The sequence below is a fragment of the Salmo trutta genome, chromosome 6 (genome assembly GCF_901001165.1).
Source record: "Salmo trutta chromosome 6, fSalTru1.1, whole genome shotgun sequence".
Classification (NCBI taxonomy): domain Eukaryota; kingdom Metazoa; phylum Chordata; class Actinopteri; order Salmoniformes; family Salmonidae; genus Salmo; species Salmo trutta.
In genome coordinates, this window is record NC_042962.1 from 46,528,730 (window position 1) to 46,547,982 (window position 19,253).

The following is a 19,253-nucleotide window of genomic DNA, read 5'->3' on the forward strand; positions in this document are numbered from 1 at the left end:
CCCCCCCCCCCCCCCCCCCACACACACACTTAAGCTGTGGTTCATTCTGATTTAGAAAAAAATAATTGAAAGTATGCTTCTTTTCATAAGGAGTATTGAAGAAGGATTCAAACTTACATGGCTAACAGTTTAGGTTGGGTGTAAGGCAAACACACTAGAAACGCCAATTTGAAGAGTATTGAGATGCACCCGTTGTCGGGCAAAGAATCCACTTTAGAATACTGAGCAGTTTCATGATGTAGGTAATACACAGTCAATAAGGAAAATGTATCGGGTTATTAAATATTACTGTCGTATGAGCAGTTATTTTTTGGCGAAAGAGTTAACACGACACTCAATTGATAGGCAATTTATTTAATCATTCATTACCACACGTATCTTAGTCTACAAGGAGAGTCATGTTTCCTTCAATGTCAGTGCATTTCACAGGTCAGCGAGACAAACGAGTAATATTCCAAACAACAAAGTCAGCGTGTATAACACCATTTAGGGGTCTGCGCTTCTAACATGTCTTTCTTCAAAACAGGAAAGAACGCAACATAAATACCCCAAAACTACCAATATTTACATACCATTGCATCATTCATAGCGGTGACGGGGGAAACAAACAGGGCTGGATTACAGAACTGGCACGCAGGGCATGTGTCCCGGCGTCCCCGACCTCAAGGGGTTGCTTCCCCTTGGAGGTCGGGGGCCCCCAGAAAGCCTAAATGTGAAGAACTGCCTCAATATAGCTTTAAAAACAGCAAAATGTTCTCAGGCTCATGCCAAAATGTGTAGAATAGCAGTATGAAACTGCTGTAAATTAGCTGACTTCCAGATGCGGTAATCCGGCCCTGGGGGGGGGGGGGGGGGGGGGAGAAGAACACAGGAAGAGATTAAGGCACCATGACGTGGAGAGAGTAGCTTATCAATGCAGACTTAAAAATCACATCCCATGCTTCAAGCAGGTCTTCTCTTTGCATTCTGCCTATCAAAAAAGGGGTTGGGAGAACCTTTCCAGGCTGATATTGACTGCGTTGGTGTTGACTCAACAAGTGCTGTGCATTTCATACATTGGGGGGGAAATTTGATAACTAGCTTTTGAAAAGAAGCACCACGAGGGAGCAATCTCATTCAAAACCAACTAATTAAGGTGACGATATTAAGTTATATTCTGCTCTTAAAAAAATCAGGACATCCAGGAGATTAACATTCATTTTTAACCAGAAAAATAAGTAAAACATTTGTTTGCATATGAAAACAAATTGTGGAATTCAGACATAGTAAACAGAGTATAATAATACTTGCAGTACACAAAAAGACATTGCTCATCATGCGTTCCATTTTCCAAAAGTCCTCAAGGAAGGTGGACTATATCCCTTTGGGACTGCAAAAGGAATGATTGTTACTGTTTCATACATCTCATATCAACAAATGCATTCACTTTGGGGGGGGGGCCTAAATCGTTAAAATACTATCTGTATCATGCCAAGCCTTGTCAATCATTTTGAACGATGGAATCATCCAAACGGAGAGGTCTGTGCAAAACCAAAGGAGTAACGGCATTAATTACCTACAGTATGAATTCAGGAACATTGTCCCCATTCTAAACTTGTTCATTGTAGTGACAAGTTGTGTGTGTCTTATCCAAGCTGTGACATGATAATATGTGCAGGGTCATGTTCATTAGGCACCAAACGGAAGAAAAGTCACAGGGAGGGACTGTATGTACTTATCCAATAACTCATTTACCGTTGTAATGCGTTTCAAAACATTCTGCCGCATGCCCTAATGAACATGACCCAGGCCGTGCCAATCATATCCCAAAATATGGCTATCCAGTTCACACCGTCGAACGTCAATCGTGTACTTTGAAAGATACACGAGACCGAGAATGGAAGTGCGCGACGTCACTGTAAAAAAACAAAACTCCCTCTGAATCGGGATTTTTGAACACTTTAAAACAACCCAAACGAGCGCCTCGTCATACGATTGTGAACGCGGCGTAAATGGAGTACCTTTTATCTGTTCAAGGAGAAATGTCCTCACTCAGAGTGGATTATACAAAAAGTGATCATCAGTACAAAAGCCTGTACCTACTACCTTGAGGTTTGAGTTGTACAACGAGTGGGAGATGAAACTATATAGCCTTTCACCACGTTATAGGGCTTTCCCCAATACTTTTGCATCTGTATGCATGTAGGTGGAGGTCGCGCTTTACCTCGACCGTTTAGGAAATAACCCCACACATTCGCGCGCGCACACACACACACACAAACCAAAAGAGCGTCAGTCTCGTGGCTACACCCGTTCTCGATGATAGATCTCACTGACCGGTAGGACTAAGTTTTCAGAGTGGGTGTTTTCCACAGTGGTTTGTGATACATCCAGCCTTCGCCCTAGCACAGAGAGAAGAAGAGAATAGAAAACATGACAAAATATAAAATAAAACGCAACTGTCATTTCAACCTAGAAACGTCTGACAGAAGAAAATCCATTGATTCCTGAATATAAACTGTAAATGTCTCACTAGATATCATGTGTCCATTATCCTTGCATTCTTCTAGCAAAACTGGGTGTCAGAATGCCTGACCGCTTAACGAAACAATGATATAACGTTTCCTGAAGAAAACGTGCTTGCTTCAGCTGTCCAAAAGCATGTCTGTCCAGAGCTCCCCCAGGTCTTACTGAAGCAAGCGCGCTAAATATGAAAAGGTTTGTCAAGACGATGTTCTACGTACCTCGCTCTCAAAATATCTGGTCCTCCATGGGGTCTCGGTCTCAGTGCGGTGTCTCTCCTCGGTCCTCTGTCTCTCCTCCAGGATCCTCTTGTACTCCGTGGCCTTCTCAATGTCCTTCTGACGCAGCGACCCAGTCACATGCTGCCACAGGCGCCTAAAAACAGAGTTATTTACATCATGACTATTAAAATGGGACAAGGCACAATAATCAACAATACAGAGGAGACATAATTAACTAAACATCTTATTTTTCATCTACAGTCCTTATCTATGCCACAACCTCACCTGAAAGCGTCGGAAACAAATCTGAGCATATTAATGCCAATATGAATGAACTTTTTGGTCCAACCTTGATTCAGTTGGTCCTTGCTTGTCGTTGGGGCGCACGCGCTTCTTGGTGACGGGCAGCTTGGTGACGTCCACCATGCGTGTGTCGCCGTTCTGGTAGCTGAACTCAAGCACGCCGTTCCACTCGCCCTGAACGCGGCACACCACGGCGCTGGTGGCGTTGTGCTTTACCTCCGCCGTCACCCTGCGTGAGGCGCCACGAGAGCAGGAGGACACATGGTCAACGATATCAACCAATCACAGCCTCTCCGTGCAAACTATGCAGAACAATTTGAGGTCACTTCAAGCCAAAGAGGTGTGGCTTTTGTCAATTATTCAAACATGTTTATTAACTCAATTTTAATTAATCTTTCTTTAGCCAGGATAATCCACTCCTCAACAGTCACTGTTTTCCAGGGAGTCCTAGGATCCATAAAAATGTAATAGTTTAAATCTAAAAACACACAGTAACATAACATGGAACTAACTATATGAAGCTGTAACGGCACAGGGACATAAACTTAACCAAAAGCCAATGTAACAATTTAATGAAAGCATTAGAAATTCCTCTGCAGGTGTGTGTGTGCGCGCTCTGTGAGGGGCACTCACTTGTGCAGTTTGCCTCCGTAGAAGGGCTTGGTCTGGAAGGTGATGACTGCGGAGTACCCCGACTTGGTGCAGTTCACGGTAACCTTTCCCCCCAGTTCCACCCAGGGCACGGTAAGGATGGAGCGGGCGTAGGCACAGGGCAGCGTGAACGTGTACTCCTCGTCATGCTCCAGCAGGTACAGACAGCCTACACATAGATTACATAGATCCTGTTCACATTAGATGCATATTACAGATCACTTTTAGCCTTGTATGGAAGAAATGTCCACTCTCCCTTTGAAATTGGTCTGAAGGAAGTAGGCCTAATCCCTTACCGAGTCTCTCCATTTCAAACCCGGTGCAATAATTGATACCCCGTCTCTGGCCGGCCTTACCTTCCCCGATCATGGACACCCCGATGGACATGCCCATGAACTTGCTCTTGGTCCACACGTGGGTGTTGACGCACATCCGCCTCTCGGGGCACTCGGCGTAGAAGCCCGACACGGGCGGGTGATGGGACACCTGTTCAGCCACGAAGCGCAACTGGTAACTACCGTCCTCGCCTTCGGTTGTGGGGCTTCCCTGGGGAGGAGAGGGGGGCGAGGGGGCATCCTTGGCGGGTTCCCCTGACCTGGGCACCCTCCAGGAGCAGTGGAAGCTCTCGCCGATGATGGGGTTATAGGGCTTCTTGGCGATGGCGCCCTTGCGGCCCTCGTGGAAGGAGGTGAGGTAGTACTCGACGAAGCACACCATGCGCTCCTCGGGCCCTTGGCCGTCTGTGATGGCTACAAACAGGTCCGGGTGGGACATGAAGTCAGCGTACATCTCTAGTAAGGAGCGCTTCTCCAGGATGAAGGTGGGCAGCACCACCTGAGGAGACAGAACTATTTATGACCTTTAATAAAGCGGGTTGGGTTGACAATTGTTCAATAATCTAGTGTGTGATCTATAATGACATGTAGCTATGAGGTAAAGATTTTTTTAAAAGCGTCAATTGGAATTTGAGAACACATTCTCTTTTTATGTCTTGACTAACTACCATCCGACACACAATAGGCTTTGAGCCTAAACTAGCTGCTAACCATGGGAAACTGAATTTCACTGAAGTAGAGCTGTGACGATAATCGAAAATGATCGACGCCGACCATACAGATCACTTATCGCAGGCATTTTATAGCCTATATTAGAGAAATGTGAAGTCTGAAATGAAATAATTCTGCTAATATGGAGGATTGTTAATGGGACAACTTATGGCTAAAACCACCACACTAGTAGTATTAGTTTAAAGGTTAACGCAAATACAACTGGTGCACTTTAACTTCAAAACGCATTGTTCTATTTATTGTTATCGCATCAATTCATCGCAATATGGATTTTAGTCCATATCGTCCAGCTCTACTATGAAGTCAACAAGAAAAGCGAAACGACAAACAGAGGCATTTCTTAACTGCAGTCCTTTACATTAGCCAATCAGACGACGGGAAACAAGACACCACTACGGTCTGTCTAGCTGGGCCTTGGTCCAGCCCGATGCACGTTTCAGGCTGGGCCTTGGTCCAGCCATATGTTTGAGGCGGTGTCCAGGCCACGGCCGGGGGGGCAGCGGTGTGAGCGTTGTGGAACTCGACCTACCCGCGTGAGGTCCATGCCCAGCTTGAGCTGCGAGAGCAGGTGTAGGATGACACTGCGTTCCTCCTCCACCGCCCCCAGTTCCTCCTCCTTTTCCGTGAAGGCGTCCTCCACCTCGTCCTCCCCGTCAATCTCCTCCTGGCAGGGGATGCAACAATATTTACGTTCAGAACAAAAGTTGTGGCTTGCGTCTTGAAAAACAGTCAAACCAAAGTACCTACAACAAAAAGCCATGATTGAAAATAAAAGGCCTTTATTTAGTTATATTTACCATCGTCCTCACCTGACCATGGACACATTGATCATTGGAAACAATGCTATACATTTAATTATTAAATAAAAAGTACTTAAGTCAAATTGTCCTGTCCAAAGAGAGGCGCCTATCCCTTTTCAAATACTTTCTTTTCACATCGCCCTTTCTAGCACAGTTCCAGTAACTATGCTGGATGCGTAACCAGGCCACTCCTACTCAGAGCTTGATACATACAGCCTCAGGTCAGTACAGTTTGGCTCGATAGTGGGAAAAGCCTTTTTGGGTCTAGTAATGTTCTGTGTCCTTACCCCTGAGAAACTGCAGGGCTCCGTGGCACTGAGCTCCAGGAGGCTACCCTCCAGCGGCCCTCCCTCGGTGCTGAAGCTGTCCAAGGGCCCGCCATTCTTCAGGATGTCCGGCAGCTTGGGCTCCAGCCACTCGATGGTGGGCCCTGTAACACCCGACACAGCGGCGGCCGCCACGACCTTTAGCTCAGAGGTACTCATGCTAGGCTATGTTACAAGGCCCCTTGAGGCTACCAGACCAAAACAACAAGGTTGCAGCCAGCGACCATTCAAGAAAGACCCAGGCTGGCGTATTCCCCTGACAGTTCCCTAGGACCACAGGATGAGGCGTTAACCCGACCCCCGGTACACAGGGAGTATCGAGATACGTTTTATGCCCCGCCAACAGGAAACCGCCTGATTGGTGGGTTAGTGTTTGGGTGGGAGGCGAGGCCCATTCAAATTAGCACGGCCCACACAATCCTTGACAACTTTTCCTGATTGGCTGGTCCCCGGGTTCTGTCCTGTTCGTGGATCTAATGAAATATGGATGCCAGGTAACAAGATCTCTTACGATCTCCTACGTCAAACCGGGAACTTGTGACTGCTTTTCACTGTTTCCCCAATTCCACAGTGTCTGGTTGTCTGTGTCAAAAGAAATGGCTGAGATCATAGCAGCCATACACTTTTGGTAAGTCTCTTGGCTGTCAGTATGGTGCGGTGTGATCAAAAAGGAAGAAAGGTGGTTAATTGGGAGAGCTGTTATTACTCAGTTACCTAATGAGCGATCTGGTTACCAGCCTAGACAGCCGGTAAGAATAAGTACCGCTGCCTCATCAATTATGGAAAATAATTCCACTGTCGGCTTTCGGAGAAAACTTTCGGAGTACATCTGGACTGGGAGGGTCAACATGTGCAAGTCCATGATTTGTGAGGTAGAATTGTGCAAGCACATGCTGGGTGTCTAGTACATGTCACATACAACTAAACATGACTAAAACCCTTCTTGGAAACAAAACACATTTAATCCATGTAGACTTCCATGGCTAACTTTGAGAAATGGGTCAAAGAAAAGGTAACTGAAACAGTTTCTACCTTGCTCTCTTCAGTGGTAAACTAACCATCATCTAGAAAGGCAAATCTGAGAAAGCCTGGCAATAAAGATCTACCCACTGAAAAAACTAACAGTGCATGTACACAGATCCCTTTCTTTTCATTGGAGTTCATCCATAAATGAACACTCATTACTGTCACCAGTAGTGACCTACTCCCTCTCCCCTCCAGGCCCCCAGCGGTCACCCTCACCTCCCAGGGAGCTCCTCTGGCGGGCTACCTGCTGCAGCTGCAGGATGTGCAGGCAATCGTTGAGGCAGTTCATGGTGGCCATGGAGGTGGCCTTGAGCATCAGCAGATCCTGGTCCAGCGGGGAGAGGGGGCCCACGGCCGGGGGCAGGCCCTCGATGGTCTGGATCAGGTCTCGGTGCTGGCCCTGGGCCTGGGTCATCATCTGGGCGTAAAGAAGAGCGGAAGGAACCGGAGGAGTAAGTTGATACCGATGTACAAATGTGCTTAATGTATCCATCATTAGATGAAAACAAGAAGTCGCTGTAACCTAGTCCTAGATGAACGATCTTCATAAAATGACACTAAACAAAAAAAGCTGGGTAAAGACAGGTAAAGAGACTAAGAAGAGAATACCTCTATGACAAAATACATGTCAAATAAAGCAGAAGAGATATTCTTCTCTCTACCACCGGCTATTCCTGTTGAGACGCAAAGTTCTAACAAAATAAAACCTGACGGAAAATACAAAACACGGAGAAAAAGAACAAACAAAAATAACCTTCAAGCTACGCTAAACCCCACTTCTATTTTGGTTCATGAGGTAACAGCTACCATCCCTATCCCCAGCCTACCTCTCTGGCGTCAAGCAGATGGTCGGGCAGCAGGGACCTCTTGGAGGAGTACAGCGAGGAGCCCTTGTGGAGCTGAGTCATGCTGAAGAAGGAGGCAGCGTTCTGGTTCTGGAGCTGGCTGGGCCTGCGCTGGGACAGGGGCGAGCTGGCGCTCCCCTGAGACGCCATGGAGTAGCTGCGAGACTTGGGCGGAGGGTTACTCTGGACCAAGACAAGACGGTCAACAAATTTGTCATACATTGAATCTCATCTGTGATAGGATCTTCAGAAAAGTATATTTTGATCATTGGAGCTTGTGGAACGTAAGTAAAGTTGCCCCTTAGACTCAGATATTGGGTCAGTTTAGCATTTCCCTCACTAATGGTTACAGCATAGAGATCGAGGCCTCATCTTTGTATCTGTGCCATTATAGTGTGTGTGTGTGTGTGTGTGACAGCATGGGCAGCGACATTGAGACTTAGGCCATTGTCTTTGTCATAGGCTGATTGCTCCCAACTTATAGGAATTCCCACCAGTTGACTACTTTAAAAATGGTGGAAGCACTCAATGGAAATGTCCATGTTAAAACGAGTTATATCAATGACGAGTCCTCTATCTCCATTAGTTACAGCTAGGATTGTGGTAGGGGAAAAGGCTCCTAGGTCTGTACCTAGGGGAATCTTAACCTATGGAGCCATCTTGTTTGTGACTATTTGTGTGACCTTATGGTGTTATGTCAGTGTGCTCTGTAAATGTTGATTGTCTTCAACTCAAGTGCTCAAGATGCTAGACGAATTAAGGCCAATAATGAAGTGCACTGAATCGAGTCGTTATGGTTACGCCACAATTTATCCAAGAATAGAGTTTGCATCATGCTTGTGGTTTGTCACATTATGCCTTATCAGTATTTCAATAGAAAATGATTTCCTTCCAAAAATATGTACTGAGTAATACAGACTCACTGACTTCAGCCAGGAACAATAAGACCAAATTTGTTTTTTAAGGAAGTGTCACATCCCCATTTGTCTGCTATGATGCAGCCAGGGGTGTCTTTGGTGTGTTACAACACTACACTCAGTCTGGCATCTAGGATGGTCTTGGCTCATAACTAAGCTAAATGAATAGCAGCTAGAGTTCCCCATCAATGTGTTCTCATTATCAAGCACAGGCACTACTACATCTAATCTAAATACCAGACATCCGCTCTCCACTTCTGTTATGAAGCTCATGTTACAGGCAACCATGGACACGATCAATGGAATTGCGTAACAAAACGAGCTAGTAGAGAGTGTCTGGATCAAGGGAAAACGTTGCTGTGAGTGAGAAAGAGCTTGTGATGGTGTGTGTGTGTGTGTGTGTGTGTATGCAGCATGCATGCATGCATACGTGTGTGTGTATGCAACTGTGTGTGTGTGCATGCAACTGTGTGTATGCGCCTGTCAATTGGGTGTGTGTCAGACGAAAAGCCCTTGCCTTTACCTTCCCCATGGCCTCAGTGTGGTGCTGCGTGCAGATCTGCAGCCGGCTCACCCAGTGCTGTCTCTCTTTGGCGTCCGTGGCTGGGAGACAACACCACAGGGTCACATTCATTAGTGCACACGGTTGCAAAATGTTTTGCAACTGAAAATTCAAATGAGTTTCCTATTGGGTATGTTCAGTTAGTGCATCCCTGTTTCGGTCGGTTTTCTTTAGTTTGGTGCCTGAACAGAGTGAGCTCGTTACAGTGCAGCAGAGTGAATCTCTCCGCATGGATCAATAACGACAATGTTATCCCTCGCCGACCGAGGATAATGAGAAAACCGCCATTATCGCGTATTGATTTGGATACGTTTTACATGCTTTCTCCCCTTCCTGAAGTCTTGGTACAATAGTCTGACAGTGACTAGATGTGTATCTTGCCTGTCCAACTACTGACTGATGCATTGAGGATATAACAACGTTGTGTTGAAATGCAAACCATACATGTCCAGTAGTAGACTACTCAAACAGCATGACACTCTTGTATGAGTTGTTGTAGCTGTTTTGATTGGTGAGGAGTGTGAGAGACAGACAATAGTGTGTGCGTTTCACCTCGGAGCTTGTATTGCTCCCCACTGATGGCATTAACCGTGAAGGTGTGGGAGTCCTCGTCGCTGGGGGATATGACCGCCCCTGCCAAGGGGAGAGTCCCGCGAGGTTTCTGGGGCCTGGACTGCTCATTGACAAAGTACTCCAACAACCCTGCCTCATTGTTGAGGACAAAGAACCTGCATGAAGAGCAGAACTTTCAATCAATCAAAACGTTTGAGTAATTTAGCAGACGCTCTTATAGAGAGCGATTTACATGACTTATAGAAGAAAATAAGGTTGGGTGCCTTGCGAGGGCATAGACAGATTTTTCATCTAGTCGGCTCAGGGATTCGAACCAGTGACCTTTTGGTTACTGGCCCAATGCCCTTGAGCTCAAGATGCTTGTTGGCAAAGCATTGAATCAATTCAATAGTATGTTTAGTTGATTTGATCAAATTGTAAAAACTTTTACTAAATGCATAGCACTGTTTAATCAATGTTCTTCAACCTGGGCTGCCCACTCACCTATATTGCCATCCTGTTACCAGGTTAGTGTATTTCATCAGGTAACCATCAATATTTTCCATGTGGTCACTGCAGAGCAGAGATTGAGAAAATGATTGACAGCAAAAAAGCTAGTTATCCTACAATAACAGCAATGGGTTGGCAAAGTTCAACTCCAGAAGAACCTCTGATTCAACTCTGACTAGCCTGTTAACTAATAGCTAAGTCGGTAAGCTCAGCTAGAAAAGCTAGAAACCATAGCTGGCTAGACAGCTAACATTTGACCATGGGCTTGCTAGTTAACGTTACCAACTGAAGATGTGTGTTGCACTGCCTATTAACCAAACAAAATCACAGCAGCTAACTAGGTTTGCACGATTGGTTAGCCAGATAATTAGCCTAGCTAGCTAGACAGTCAGCATACCTGTACTGCCAGCCTTTAGAACTCCCTCTCCCAGAACTACCGGGCGTTCCTTTCTGGGGAAAGACATCCAGTTTCCCTTCACTGTCCGATATTCGTATTGCCGTGGCGGTTTCTCCTTGCATAGTCATAGCCAACGTTATAGCTAGCTAACAAGCTACAAACCTTGCCAGAAACGTTAGCTAGCTTGACAGCTAGTCACACAGCACTCTAGTCTGATTTGCTAACTTGAAGGCCTTGCTCACAAATGGATTTCTTCGGTTTATGGCTTTACAAAACACATCGTTTTTCATGAACGATAGCTATCTAAACGACTGATTAAGTAATCCATCACAATATATTCGTATAAAAACAGTGGCGTGCTAGCTAGCTAGGTCGTGAGCTTGGGGTTAACATTATCCAAATCGCTGCTAACAGGCTTCACGATGACGCGACACGGAACTGGAGTCATGTGATTCAATTCCATGAAAGGACTTCCGCATTGGCAAAACAATAGGGAAAATTGTAGCATACAAAGTTTGTCGAAATAGGTTGCAGTTGTAGAACACGTCTTCAAATATATCCTGCACATACCCCATCGAGCTACCGCCGGCATATATTTCAGTCGTGTTGCATGACAAACAGTGAGAATTTTGTATCTCCCCCGAGCTCGGCAAATCGAGAAAATTATAGGACTTTCTCTATGCATAAACGTCTCTCCATACTTGTCATGACAGGTTCGTCGTGGTGGCACACCCAGAATAACCCTACTGTTATCTAACCTGTACAAACCTTTCCCTTCTTTTATATACAGGGTAAAAGGGCGGTGTGCTAAAAATAATGTGCTGCCCACACGACTAGGGCGTATAAGGAAGTTATGGACATGGTTATAAACACGGCATTTTACTGATCCCTTAACACTTAACAGGAATCGTGGCTGCTACTCTACCTTAAACATGCCTGCTAAGAAAGTGTGCATCGTTGGATCTGGAAACTGGTATATTTATGGGCTTTCTCTATTTGCATGTGCCTGCATTCGACAAAATTGTATCATGAATTCCACTCATTGAATCATAATGTAGCAAACTAAGTGCTGATCTTTGGCTAAATTGACAACTTGCTTGTAGTTTCATAGCTCAAACATAGAAGTTTGATTTACATTCATTGAATGTAGGCTTGGGTATATGCAAGCCATTTCGTGTACTGTTGTAATCTGGTTATGGTACCCCCAAGATATATTTGGCGTGTTGTTCATTTTGCGACTGGGATTTTGAAAATATGAATGATGTTATTCCATTGCCCTCCAAACTAATCCGTTTTCATCATCTCCTAGGGGCTCTGCGATAGCCAAAATCGTCGGTCACAATGCAAAGGGATCCAACAGGTTTGACCCCATTGTTAACATGTGGGTGTTTGAAGAGATGATCGATGGCAAAAAGTTAACAGAAATCATCAACACAGAGCACGAGAACGTCAAATACCTCCCCGGTCACAAGCTTCCCAAAAATGTGGTTAGTATTGTGTTTTGTTTAATATTAGATTTTTGCCTCGAGTTTACAAATCATTGAGTTGGGCAATACATCTGGAGTTAACGTTATCTCCGGACATGCTTTGTGGTTGTGTAAAAGGACACACGCAGATAAGATGAGTGAAGTTTGACCTATACAGAGTCGACAACGTATCCGTGTGGGGTTGTTCTCAAGAACCCAAGACATTAACAAGGCATTCTGCCTTATCCCTAGGGATATCAGCTGTAAGCACTGTTTACCGGTGGGCCCATGTAAACTACAATCCCATCTTTGTTTTAAAGTTCAGAAACGTCAATAATCATCGCATGCAATGCGGTTTTTGAGACTTGGAATTATCTTTCATATGAGTGAGAAATAATCTTTCATATAAAAAAGATAGACTTACTGTATCAGGTTTGCACTGAACCATAGGGCAGTGTGTATGCATAGTATGGGATCAATATCATGGTCTTCTCTGCCTTCCATTAGGCTTCCTTAATAAAGCACTGTCACATGTCCATATGGGAACACAAACCCTAACCGTAGAAAATAGTGCTGGGGTAAGAAGTCTAGACAGTTGCATATCAGGATATTATTTTGACAATATGTCATGTAGTTTTGACAATATCACAATATGATTTTTTTGTTAATTGTCCAGTATTTTTCCTACATAGCTTGTTCTCCATCTCCTTTTTAAATGGGGAGTCAATTTGTTTTCAGCACTTTTATTTCCATGACTGATCCAAACTCGTTTTCTCATGTTCTTGCTTGTCCCTCTGCAGCTATGGGGAACAGTTTGGAACATCGAATCGCAATAAAATCACATTATCGAATCGCAATACATATCTTATTGGCTCCTAAATACCGTGATAATATGGTATTGTGAGGTCCCTGGAAATTCCCAGACATACTATAAAAGGTGTGTAGTAATTTAGACTTAAGTTTTTTGGACATTATTTCTCGCTGCTATGAAAGATACTTTCCTTATATTTCCAAAACCGTACCGCAAGTGATGCATGTTAACGTTCAGAACGAGCGTCGGGTCTCTTAACAAAACTCCCCCGGCCAGAATATACCTTCATAAATAGATGCTAAAGGTAATTGGCATTCTATGAACGGCCTACCAGTCTGACATACCTTGCTTTCCACTGTGCCAAGACTTAATGTGTGTGTTATTGTATCCAGCCGTCCCTTATGTCAATTCCTTAAACGACCCTGTAACAAAATAACATCACATAACATATTGTAATCACAGGAGGTTGGTGGCACCTTGATTGGGGAGGAAGGGATCGCGGTAATGGCTGGAGCGGGAAAAAAATGGATTGGTATCAAACCCATGGTCTCTACGTGTTTGATGCCATTCGCTCCGTTCCAGCCATTATTATGAGCAGTCCTCCCCTCAGCAGCCTCCTCTGCGTAATGTAGATTCACGATAAATGCTACTACACAGTAACATCCATCATGAATAGTACAATGTATCATGCTATCTTTTCCCGCTCCAATTTACCAGGTTGCTGTTCCAGAAATCACAGAAGCGGTGAAAGGGGCCAGCGTACTGATCTTTGTCATTCCACATCAGTTCATTGGGAGGCTATGTGATCAGATGAAACCTCATATTACACAGGGAACCATTGGGATATCCCTCATCAAAGTAATGTCATTTAGCTCATTTTCACACCAGCTCTCACTTAGAAAAACCATTGCTAAAATCTATAAAATGTATACGTCTGACTTTACTCTGGCTTCATATCGGGCTTCTTATCACTCAGGGAAAGTCTCAGCTGTATGAATTTATCATCATGGCTATGATTTTACACTCATTATGTAACAGCAGTCTTGTCAAAAAAAAATGCAGCCACCCAAATGCCGGTAACTAGGGTATATGTTACAAAATGAGTGATTGAAGGCAGCCTAATATCTCTTTTCTGCCTGGTCCTTATTCAGGGCATCGATGAAGGCCCTGAGGGCTTGAAGCTCATCTCTGACATCATCCGTGAGAAACTGGAAATCGAGGTTAGCGTCCTGATGGGGGCCAACATTGCCAACGAAGTGGCTGATGAGAAGTTCTGTGAGACCACAATTGGTAAAACATTTTTCCATAATATTATCTAGAATAGTGCTGTAATGTTTTGTGTCCCCCTCGGCTTGTGTTGCAACTCCCACTGATGCAGTTATGTGTACATTGACTTTCTATCACTACCTAAACAGGAGCTAAGAACGAAGCAAACGGACATATCTTTAAAGAGCTGCTGCAGACTCCCAACTTCAGGATCACCGTGGTGCAGGAGAGTGACACAGTAGAACTCTGTGGGGCTCTTAAGGTACAATTTACATTTCAACTCAAAGAGAACAACTTCTGCTCCATCTAGCTACTTCCTGCTCTTACACAGGAGGCCTATGTTTCGTTGCACTGTACCTCTGTTTTATGTGCTCACATAGTCCAATATTTATTTTTTACAAACCATGAATCATAATAGTGATAGAAATAGAGTAGAAAATTGCAGATAACACTTGTGGTTCCTTTCCCACTCTCTCCTTCCCAGAATATTGTAGCGGTGGGCGCTGGGTTCTGTGACGGTCTGGGCTTTGGGGACAACACCAAGGCTGCGGTGATCCGGCTGGGGCTGATGGAGATGATCGCCTTCACCAAGCTGTTCTGTAAGGGCCAGGTGTCCTCCGTGACCTTCCTGGAGAGCTGTGGGGTCGCCGACCTGATCACCACCTGCTACGGGGGGCGCAACCGCAAGGTGGCCGAGGCCTTCGCCAAGACGTCCAAGGTGACATATCTAGACAAATACGACTCAAGGATGTGACTGTGCTGTGACCAGTGCAACTTTTAACTGTTTTGTCAGGTTGATAACAGTTACGATATTAATATCCATCACTTCAAGAAACTTGTGTGTGTGCTTTAAGTAACTATGTTGCATACCTTTCCAGTCTATTGAAGAACTAGAGGCTGAGATGCTCAATGGCCAGAAGCTCCAAGGCCCACAAACCTCCGCTGAGGTGTTCAAAATTCTCAAGAAGAGAGACATGATCAACAAGTGAGTACAAACTCTTTCACCTTAAAGTGAGACTTTATGACTTTGCGTGCTCTCACACAGTCACACAGAGTACCTACGCCTGTACACGGGTCCGCGTCACGCTGCTACAGCATGATGGCTATGGGACCAAAATAGTGAAGAAGTTTAGCCTCGTGCTTCAACGCTCTTGTGGAAATTGTGGCCCGATATTTTTGTTTACTTCGTGCATCGCTGAGCCTACCTTTAATCCATTTAATGACTTGCAAATGTTCCTCCAATATTCCTCTACTCATTCACCATATACATTTTCATCAAATTAGCTGCAAATATGAACTGAAGCTCTCCTCAACAAATCTGTGAGTGCTGCTAATGGAACCACCTCTTGCTGCATTGAGATTTAGTGCAATGTTTTGTCTTGTAGGTTTCCGTTGTTTGCCTCTGTGTACCAGATCTGCTTTGAGGGAAAAGCTGTGCAGGAGTTTATCACATGTCTGCAGAACCACCCTGAACATATGTGATCACTCTGGAACCTGCAGCCACGGAACCTGCAGCCACGGAACCTGCAGCCACGGAGCCTGCAGTTCCTCCAATGGTGTAGAGTGAAGTTGCCCCTAAATGCTGATCTTGTCAGTTTTGCATTCCCCTATGGTTAGGTTGGGATTGGAGAGGGGAAGCAGATCCTAGATCTGTACCTATTGAGCAACTTCACCCCCGGAGCCACTTCCAATAGCACCATCATACCATCAGAGGGCAGCAGTGCTGCATAAATGCTCGTTCATAACACTGTAACTACATAAACATGTAACTGTAACCACTAAACATTCCTTATCATTTGATACTGTCTGAAGAACCACTACTTAACGTGCTTTGTCGCATATTCATATGTTTTGTGTTTTGATTGTGTATCAGCTTATCAACTTAACTAAATACACTTGACAAATGTAAAGTCATCTTTGTTGGTTGCAAAAGTGTTTTCTATTCATTTAACAATTTTACAATTTGTGGAACAAATATTCTGAAAATAATAATTTTGAGTGAAAAACAAATGTATTGTGACTCTTTTGTTTCACTTCATCTTGTCACATGGGGGCACACTTACTGTAGCTGCACTGGGGCGGCAGGTAGCCTAGTGGTTAGCACGTTGGACCAATAACCGAAAGGTTGCTAGATCGAATCCCCGAGGTGACAAGCTAAAGATCTGTTGTTCTGCCCCTGAACCCACTGTTAGGATGTCATTCTAAATAAGAATTTGTTCTTAACTGATTTGCCTAGTTAAATAAATAAAAAAAGAAATTGATGTCACTTGCCATTTTTAACTTTGAAAGCCTTTCAGAGGATAACAGTGAACAATACACATTTGAAATAGTTAAAATGAGGGAGGAATAACAAAGATATGTTTATTTGTCTAATGTTGTCCGTGCACATGTTTTGAAAGAAAATGAAAGACCATATTTATTTTAATTAGATGTTCTCCTGATGAAAGAAGGATTGCTTATGTTTAACTGATTTAAATCAGCTTTTCATAACAATTACATGTATCTAGTTCTTGCCTTCACTTCAAAGATGGCCTACTTATCCTAGAGAACACAGACATAAATGTTGTACAGATATTCCACGAACCCTATTCCCTGGAGTCTTCTGTGACACAACCATATCAGTCCCAGGATTAAAGAACAATCGTGGCCCTTGTCTCTCCATCTCTTCTGGCTGTATCACAGCGAGAAGAACAGAGGCTTAATGGGATAGCGAGTAATCAGCTAGGCCTTTGACTGTCCCATCAGATCAGAGGGACCTTGAAGCTTCTATCCAGCCCTCCACGCTTCCACTTTGTCCGTAGCCACGACCGTGTCCAGCCATGGTTCACTCTTTTCTGGGTAACCCGACGAGGAGGAGGCCTCTCTTCTGGTTGACAGCTCCACAGACGGGGCTGCCCCAGATCCCACACATCCCTGTACATCAAAGGGCCCAACGGGCCATGGAGATGGGGGGCCACGGAGATGGCAAAGGCCCAGGTTGAGGCACCCTGTCCGCCCCTGTTTCCCGTGGGACGTGGGGCCCCAGGAGAGGACCTGTGTGGGGTCTTCCAGCAGGTTAGGCTCCCCTTCACCTCCAGCTGAAGTGTCATCAGTGTTTTGATGTGAGACAGTGAGAGCCTTGTGCAGGTTGAGACCCTGATCCTCTGTCACAAAGAGAAGAGGTGCACCTTCAGTCCTGGGCTTGAAAGAGCAGCTTAATCACCATGGTAACTGCACAGAGGCCAACTAGTCCCTACACAACACTGCCCCATTGTGAGAGAGAGTGAGTCTTGGACTCAGGAGGAGAGCGAAACAAGAGTGTGAGGTCTGGATAGTTCATGGTTGACATATCACTGAGTCTGCATGCTGCTGACAAATACATCTACTTATCCAATTATAGCAGTACAAGTTGACAGTGCGACTGACTGGGGTTCAAACCTGGCTCTGCTGGGTGACACGAGACTGTGTTAGCCCGCTTAGCTAAAGCCTAGGCATTCGTTTGAGGTACTAACGCAAGTTGTCAAGTCTCAGGCAAAGGTTACTAATTTAACCAGTGTGGTTCTGAACCACCTCTGTTACAGCATCAACAAATCAAGGCTGTCGTTACATGAGGATTAATTCAACATTTTGCAATATTGAGTTACAACAAATAGTGTTCGCTGTGATTTACTGCGTGTAATGAGGTGGGTGAGTTTTTCACTGTTGGTTGATCACACCTGTGTCTCACATGGATGGTTCTGTCAGTGTTCCTCCTCCAATGTTTCCCCCAGGCCTTGCAGGCTCTATATGGGCCACCCCTGGCCCCAACCACCTGGCTCTCACAACCTTATATTTATAACAGTCGTATAATTCTAGTTCTGTGTGAAATCCCACACAGACTAGAATATCTTGCTCGGTAAGCTATATAACCTGTGTTCAAATAGGAGATATTTTCTTTCAAATACTTGATTATTTCACGGGTACTTCATCGAACACAGTACGATGGAAGCGAAGGAGTAGTGCAAACCTGTACCCTGTATGGAAAATGTATGCACTCATGACTAAGTCGCTTTGGATAAAAGCGTCTGCTAAATGGCATATATTGTTATATTATAAACTGGGTGGTTAGAGCCCTGAATGCTGATTGGCTGACAGCCGTGGTATATCAGACCGTATACCACGGGTATGACAAAACATTTATGTTTACTGCTCTAATTACATTGATAACCAGTTTATAATATCAATAAGGCACCTCGGGGGTTTGTGGTATATGGCCAATATACCACGGCTAAGGGCTGTGCCATGCGTCGTGCCTAAGAACAGCCCTTAGCCGTGGTATATTGGCCATATACCACACCCCCTCATGCCTTATTGCTTAATTATAGTATTACTGTACCTGGCATTTCAGATTGAGTGTTTGATTGAGCCTAAGTATTTGAAAGAAAACAAACACTAGTGGAGTCCAGGTCTGCTATACCCAGTTTGTCTTTCTCAGAATATGATCAGTGATGCTGAATGTCAAAGGGTGGGGGAGAGGGGGAAGCAATGGCCCATCCTACATCCTCTCTGTACACACACAGCTAATTACAGGGCCTGATCTCCTCAGCTGTCACTGACACAGTCTCTTTACATGTCAATGCCAGCCGAATGGGCCCTCATCATCAGCGCTCCCTCCCTGTCCCAGGGCCCTCATAGGAAAATAAAACAGACAAAAATGCCTTGTCCTCGCCCCAGCTGCCGGTCTCACAGGGCAAGCATGGCATAATGGCACAGGGCGCTGAGGTTCAGTCGCAGGGCGCGCGCACACACACACACACACACACACACACACACACACACACACACACACACACACACACACACACACACACACACACACACACCTCCCTCCACTCTGCCCTACCCTTCATATTGCACCCACCCTAGCCTACTCCATGCACATTCACAGGGGCACACCATAGTCTTTCTGGGGGCCTCTCATCACGCCACGCCTCACAACGGCCCTCCTTTGTGTTGGCCTAGCACTCTGAGGAAATGATAAAGTACAAGGAGTGGGTGTGTATTTGTGGCGGG

At 45.0% G+C, this 19,253-nt stretch overlaps 2 protein-coding genes across 7 annotated transcripts; one reads left to right on the forward strand and one right to left on the reverse strand.

The window, feature by feature from the left end:
- Window positions 1–334: 334 nt before the first annotated feature.
- Window positions 335–11,470, reverse strand: LOC115196061 (oxysterol-binding protein-related protein 11). Of its 6 annotated transcripts, XR_003878799.1 has the most exons (15): window positions 10,680–11,137; window positions 10,277–10,345; window positions 9,773–9,948; window positions 9,182–9,261; window positions 7,724–7,924; window positions 7,113–7,314; window positions 5,832–5,974; window positions 5,274–5,408; window positions 4,034–4,511; window positions 3,660–3,846; window positions 3,073–3,255; window positions 2,724–2,877; window positions 2,317–2,381; window positions 1,296–1,369; window positions 335–836 (listed from the first exon to the last, which is right to left on the reverse strand). XR_003878799.1 is itself a non-coding variant. In XM_029756564.1 (14 exons), exons 1-13 carry the CDS (start codon window positions 10,805–10,807, stop codon window positions 2,325–2,327), a joined length of 2,193 nt encoding a protein of 730 aa, XP_029612424.1. In that variant the 5' UTR covers window positions 10,808–11,137; the 3' UTR covers window positions 335–836; window positions 2,317–2,324. The 6 variants fall into 6 exon arrangements, 4 of the variants coding, with proteins under 4 accessions (XP_029612424.1, XP_029612423.1, XP_029612426.1 ...); XR_003878798.1 differs by having other exon boundaries at window positions 1,296–2,381; XM_029756564.1 differs by lacking the exon at window positions 1,296–1,369.
- A 12-nt stretch (window positions 11,471–11,482) lies between these two features.
- LOC115196062 (glycerol-3-phosphate dehydrogenase [NAD(+)], cytoplasmic) lies at window positions 11,483–16,232 on the forward strand. Its single transcript, XM_029756567.1, has 8 exons — window positions 11,483–11,652; window positions 11,989–12,166; window positions 13,674–13,814; window positions 14,108–14,246; window positions 14,372–14,484; window positions 14,707–14,940; window positions 15,101–15,207; window positions 15,608–16,232. The coding sequence occupies exons 1-8, from the start codon at window positions 11,612–11,614 to the stop codon at window positions 15,702–15,704; spliced, it is 1,050 nt and encodes a 349-aa protein (XP_029612427.1). The 5' UTR covers window positions 11,483–11,611; the 3' UTR covers window positions 15,705–16,232.
- The last annotated feature ends 3,021 nt before the right edge of the window (window positions 16,233–19,253 follow it).

Bases quoted from the DNA above. Each gene is read 5' to 3' on its own strand.
- LOC115196061 (XM_029756564.1), bottom strand. From the start codon at position 10,807: ATGACTATGCAAGGAGAAACCGCCACGGCAATACGAATATCGGACAGT. The intron at 10,346-10,679 runs GTATGCTGACTG...TCTGCTCTGCAG, and splicing joins TCTAAAGGCTGGCAGTACAG to TGACCACATGGAAAATATTG. The intron at 4,512-5,273 runs GTAGGTCGAGTT...CTGTCTCCTCAG, and splicing joins TGGGCATGGACCTCACGCGG to GTGGTGCTGCCCACCTTCAT.
- LOC115196062 (XM_029756567.1), top strand. From the start codon at position 11,612: ATGCCTGCTAAGAAAGTGTGCATCGTTGGATCTGGAAACTG. The intron at 11,653-11,988 runs GTATATTTATGG...ATCATCTCCTAG, and splicing joins ATCGTTGGATCTGGAAACTG to GGGCTCTGCGATAGCCAAAA. The intron at 12,167-13,673 runs GTTAGTATTGTG...CCAATTTACCAG, and splicing joins ACAAGCTTCCCAAAAATGTG to GTTGCTGTTCCAGAAATCAC.